The sequence below is a fragment of the Arachis ipaensis genome, chromosome B09, assembly GCF_000816755.2.
Source record: "Arachis ipaensis cultivar K30076 chromosome B09, Araip1.1, whole genome shotgun sequence".
Classification (NCBI taxonomy): domain Eukaryota; kingdom Viridiplantae; phylum Streptophyta; class Magnoliopsida; order Fabales; family Fabaceae; genus Arachis; species Arachis ipaensis.
The window spans coordinates 130,682,861-130,689,056 of record NC_029793.2 but is presented as its reverse complement, the minus strand read 5'-3'; the positions used below and the strand labels follow the sequence as shown (position 1 = coordinate 130,689,056).

General features: G+C 35.2%; 1 protein-coding gene across 1 annotated transcript in view; it reads left to right on the top strand.

The window, feature by feature from the left end:
* Positions 1-6,196, top strand: part of LOC107616494 (ankyrin repeat-containing protein ITN1-like) — a 9,114-nt gene that overhangs the window by 1,967 nt on the left and 951 nt on the right. The window contains exon 5 of the mRNA XM_016318444.2: positions 4,563-4,759. Within this exon, the coding sequence (XP_016173930.2) occupies positions 4,563-4,759 (197 nt within the window). The remainder of the gene's footprint in view (positions 1-4,562; positions 4,760-6,196) is intronic.

Sequence of the window (6,196 nt, the reverse complement as noted above, 5' to 3'; positions counted from 1 at the left end):
TTAAGTGTTTTGTTTGTTTCTTTATTTATTCATTTTTATTCATAGATACTCTATTCTACAGAAATTATTTTTAATATAAAAGTAGAAATAGTGTTTTGTTTGAATATTGACATTTGAAGTGTATTATAGTATTGTAGAAATATTTAACACGTCCCTCTACGTGTTTTAATACGCCCCCACGTGTTGGTTGGTGTTAGGATTTGGTTGAATTAGTCTCACATTGCTCAGGATAGCAAATGGAGTGGGTGGCCTAGGCTATAAATATGAGGCTAAGTTCTCCATTTGTTTTTGGCACCAGTCAGAAACACTTTAAGCTTGTATCTGATTTTTCTTTTCCTCTGTACTCTTTATTAGAGAGTGTTGTGAGATGTAGTTAGATATTTGCTTTGAGAGAGTGTGGATGTACTGGGGTGCCGGTGAGAGAAAGAAGTCTATGTGTTGTAACAATTTTCACATAGTGATATTCTCTGGTTGTCATTTGACAACGGCCGTGGTTTTTTCTCCGGTAATTGGAGTTTCCACGTTAAATTCTTGTGTTGTGATTGTGTCTATTTTATTTATCTGTCAAAGGTGTTTTCTCAAGGGGGAATGGTGTCTTATTCCCAACAGTTGGGATGTTACCACGTATTCCCCCTATGTGTTGTAACACTCACCCTACATGTTGCAATACGCCCCCACGTCCAAAATAATTCTATTTCTAACAAAAATACCAATATTTTTTTCATATAAAAAAAATAGTCTTCTATTTTATTATAATGAATGGTAGGGGTGTTTATAAAAAAACCAAAATGTAGTTAACAGGTTAAAAAATCATAACTACATTGTGGTTAACCAATTTAATAAAACAATTTTAAAAACCATATCCATATTTTTTAGAATTGGTTAACCAAATTAAAAAAAAAAACCAATTTTTAACCGATTAACCAAAACCAAAACCAAATTAAAATCAAAACCTAATTTCAAAACCAAATTACATAGTCTTTCTCTCTCTCTCTCCCTCTCCCCCTTCCTCTCTCTTTCTCTCTCCCTCCCTTCTTTCTCTTCTCTTCTCTTCTCTTTCTCTCCCTTCTCTCTCTCCTCCTATTTCTCTTTTTTCCTTCTCTCCCTCCTCTCTCTTTCTCTCTCATTTTTCTCTTTCTCTCTCCTTCTCTCCCTCTCTCTCTGTCTCTATCTCTCTCTCCTTCTCTCCCTCTCTCTCTGTCTCTATCTCTCTCTCCTTCTCTCCCTCTCTCTCTGTCTCTATCTCTCTCTCCTTCTCTCCCTCTCTCTCTGTCTCTATCTCTCTCTCCTTCTCTCCCTCTCTCTCTCTCTTTCTCTCTCTCTCTCCCCTTCTCCTCTTTCTCCATCTCGTCTTTTTTCTCTCTCCCTTGTCTCTCTATCCTTTTCTCCCTCTCTCCCCTTTTCTCTTTCTCTCTCCTTCTCTCCCTCTCTCTCTCTCTCTATCTCTCTCTCCTTCTCTCCTCTCTCTCTCTCTCTCCTTGCCCTCTTTCTCTCCCTCCCTTCTCTCTCTTCCTCTCTCTCCTCCCATTCCTCTCTCTAATCATCTCTCTCCTTTTTCTATCTCTCCTCCTCCTTTCTCTCCTCTCCTATCCTTCTCTCTCTTCCATATCTCTCTCCTTTCTCCTCTCTTTTCCTTTCTCTCTCTCTCTCTCTCTCCTTTCTCTTCCCTCTCTTTTCTCCTCTTTTCTCTAAAGCGAGAGAGAAGAGAGAGAGGAGGAGAAGATAGAGGAGGAGAAAGAAAAAATGAGAGAGATAAAAAGAGAGAAGAATGATAGGAGAGAGAAAATAAGAGAGAGAAAGAGGACAAAGAGGGAGAAAGAGAGAGGGGAGAGAGAGAAGGAGAGAGAGACAGAAAAAGAGAAGAAGAGAGAGAAAAGAGAGGAGGGGAGAGAGAAGGAGAGAGGGAGAGGAGGGGAGAGAGAAAGAGGGAGAGAGAGAGAGAGAGAGAGAGAGAGGGAGAGAAGGATAGAGAAAAAGAAAGGGGAGGGGGAGAAAGAGGAGAAGGGGGAGAGAGAGAAAAGAAAGAGAGGAGGGGGAGAGAGAAAAGGAAGAGAAGAGGAGAAAGAGGGGAGGGGGGAGAGAGAGGAAGAGAAAGAGAGGGGAGGGAGAGAGAGAGAGAGAGAGAGAAGGAAGAGAGAAGAGGAGGGGGAGAGAAAAGGAGAGAGATGGGAAGAAGGAGATAAGAAAAAGTTACTCGTATCATTTAGAAAGAAAATTATTTATATTAGAAAAAATTATTTATAAAAAATGCTTAAAAGAGATAAGAAAGAAAAAGGAACGAAAGCAATGGAATGGATTTCATTAGTTACAAATGTTACTCGTATTATTTAGAAAGAAAAAAATTAGATTAAAAAAATTCAATTAAAAAAAGGTTTAAAAATTTGGGTTTGTATGTAAAAATATTAATTTTTTTGTAAAAATCTATTTTTACATGTAAAAACCAATTTTATGGTATAAAAACTAATTTTTTATGTAAAAACCAGTTTTTATTTTAATAATAGGTTAAAAACTGGTTTTGAATTTCACTAACTGGTTAATAACCGGTTTCATTATGTAAAACCAATTTGGTTAATTAACCAATACTATATTTTTGGTTAACCGAAAAATTGGTTTGGTTTTTGGATTAACCAAACCATGAACACCCTTAATGAATGGGTAGTTTATTTATTGGGTTAATAGTAGAGGTGGCAAACGGGCCTAAATTTACTGGATCGGCTCGCATAACGTCAAAAAAGGTAGGTCAGGCTGAAAAATTGAGACCGTCACACATCAAAAGCCCGCTTAACTCGCACCACTTAAACCAATGTCGGAGCCACGTTATATGGTAGGGGGCAATGACCCCCTCCCCCAAATTAATAATTTGTAAATAGAAGTCTCTAATTTTTCAGTTTGGCCCCCTTTTAATTTTTAATTTTTCTCTCTTCTTAATTTATATTTTTCATGTTGGCCCTCCCAAAAATATTTTTAACTCCACCCCTAACTTAAACCGTGGGTTTTGACGGGATTTGCTGGGGCGGGGCGGACTTTCCCGGCAGGTTCAGTATTTTTTTGGCCAGAGGCTATTTTTTGCAATTTGTTTGGTCCAAAACCCAACTTCTTCCAACCCGACCTGACCCGACCCAATAAAACCTTACCCGCCCTAAATTCCTAATTGACTCTCCCTTACAGCCTTACCCTTACTCCCTCGGACTCACTCACTCCCACTCACAACACACCGAGCCTTTCCCATAGTCATACCTCACACACTCACACTAGCCGCCGCTTCCAACCGTGTTGCGTCCAGTGTCCGTCGTCGTTGCCATTGCCATCGCCAGCGCCGTTGGCCCGTCTCACGCTCACGCAGTTCGATCACGCTAACGCTTGCATCTCGCAGCCTCGCACAGACGGTGCAGTTGCACCCGGCAGTCGTGGCGCTCCACGTGACAGGCTGCTTCCACTGTCGCTCTTTGATCCTCCTGGGTCCTAGCTACCGCCGCTGCTACGTCTAGCCGTCGTCGCCACTGATCAGCGATCCTGGGTCCTAGCCGTTGGCACTGCTTATTTGTCCTCTCACTCTCTAGGTCTGTCGTCTGGTCGTCGCCGCTGCTCCTCGCTTTCTCTGTCTTGGTCGTCAGTTCGTCGTTGCTGTTATTCTGGATTTCTTGTATGTTAATTTTCTGGTTAACGTTTTAGATCAGAGATTTAGGTTTGTGTAAGATTAGAGATTTAGACAAGTTTAGGTTTGTTTGCTTTGAATAAATTTTACTGTTTTGACAAATGACAAATCTAAAATTTGATGTACGCAGATTCATATATTGTTTGTTGTGTTTCGTTTTATTTGATAATGGTTTTGAGTTTTGACTAAATCAGAATGGTTGATTCTTGTTTTAACATTTGCTTTGATTAAATTTTACTGTTGTGACAAATGACAAATCTAAAACATGATTATTTAATACTTAATAGTAAAAAAAAAAAAAAAAAGAGATTTGGTGGGTTTGGCCCGCCATTAGGTGGGATGGGGCGGGCTTTCCTGCTTGCCACTCCTAGTTAATAATCAAATTAATCTTTGGAAGATAAGCCATTTTTTAAATTCATTTCTAAAAATTTTTTTCAATTAAATTAGTCTTTCAAAAATAATGAATTAATCATATTTGTCCTCCAGTTACTCCACTAACAATTTTTTTCAAATGATGTTGTAAAACGTTAATTGATAATATATATATATAAAATCTGATATCTCTAATTTGATAATGACCAAATATATTTATAAAAATTTATTAATTTAGTCATTTTTTTCGATTACAAAAACTCTATTCTCAATATGGCCTAGTGACTAAATTGATAAATTTCCGTAAAGTAAAGGTTTAATTGAACATGTTATTTGTCATGCATGCTATCAGTTAACATTTCACATCATCAATCGTTGATGAAAATGATGAATAGAGTAATTGAAGGACAGGTATAATTAATTCATAATCTTTAAATAACTAATTTGATTCAAAAATCTTTCAGCACAAATTTAAAAATATCTTATTTTTTAGGTTAATTTGACTATTAACTTTTTGTTTGTTTGTAAACCATAGGAATAATGAAGGAAATATACGAAGCAAAGTTAAGTGATGAGCAATCTCGTGTGTTGCTACGTGCTGCGTGCAATGCAATTTCTCCGGAAAATATAGAAGAAATCTCAAAAAGTGGAATGGAGGGGGCGATACTTATGGCAGCACAACGAGGGAATGCCACATTTATTGTTGAAGCATTAAAGGCGCAATTTAGCATGGTAGACTTGCAGAAAGCTAGACTGTTGTAGATTCACCTTCAATTCATTGTATCATCACTTGTCCTCTTTTGATAGGCTAATCAACTCTTGGTCATTCTTAGCCACTACTTTCTATGCCACCATAGAACTTCCCATTCTATAATCATATATTATTCAAATAAATGAAATAAAATTACTTCAACTCTCCACGTCATTTTTTTTCTGATTTACGTAAAAGAATTTATCAAATACCTAATAGCAAATATCTACAAACAAGGGATTATCATGTAATTGTTAAGAAGGTAGTTGGATTAGCTCGAGGAAGAAAGCTAATTGGCCACAATTCAATAAACCGGTGGAAGGATATCCTTAGTGTTTGATAGAAATTTTAAAGAGAATATGAATCCTTTAATTTAGGCAAGATCTTATGCAAATATAATTCATATTATGTCTTATTAATATATTCCCAAGAGAGAGGTCTTATATGATCCTTTGTGTTATTTGCATTTCTTTTATGCTGACTATATCCTTGTGGAGGCAATTGGTGAGAGATAGGAGAACGGGTTATTCCGAGTCAATAAAAGTGTCTTAGGCTCTTAGCTAAGTTACCCATTATAGATTATACAAAATATTATAGTAACTCTAAACCATAAAAAATGTTTTTGAAAATTTTAAATGTTTGACAAATATTTAAAAAAAAAATCAAAATGATGAAAACATCCTCAAAAAGTAAAAAATTTAAAATCATATTTTGATCTGGCGTTTTGTGATCTTTTATTAATGACTGAATTTTTTTCAAAAAATAAACGAAAAGTCTTGTGATTGAATTTTATTCGAATTTTTTACATAAGTCTTCTAAATAGTTATCGAAATCATTTTACAAAAATAACAAACAAATATATAAATTGTCAATCAAATATAAATATTATTTGAGACTTATAACTTATACAAAAAAAATATTTTTACTATTTTTTTCATATTTTTTATTTTTTTGAAGATATTTTTGTTCTTTTAATTTGTTTAGGAATAATAATTTTATCAATACCTAAATTTTTTGACAACAGGTTTTGATAGCCTGTTCTTATAATAAATTTACAAATTATTGAGTAGCTTTCAATATAGCTTAATTCAAAAATGCTATTTGTACACCAAAATCAGCTACCAATTTATTTGTGTATAAATAGATGCGTGATTTAATTTATTTTCAATGTGTATTTATATTCCAACACGTATTTTATACTGGTGGCTAATTTTAGTAGCAAATTTTAGTGTACACGTAACATAACTCTAGCTAATTAATATTACTTAGAATAAAATCAATTTGATTTATGCAAGTATACCAAATTATTCCAACACTACAGCAGAGGCGGAGTATAGCTGGCGTTTTTTTTAGATTAACAGTCCTTCCATTTCAATTTATACTAAGTGTCTTTTTTATTTTATTTTTTAGATTAATTA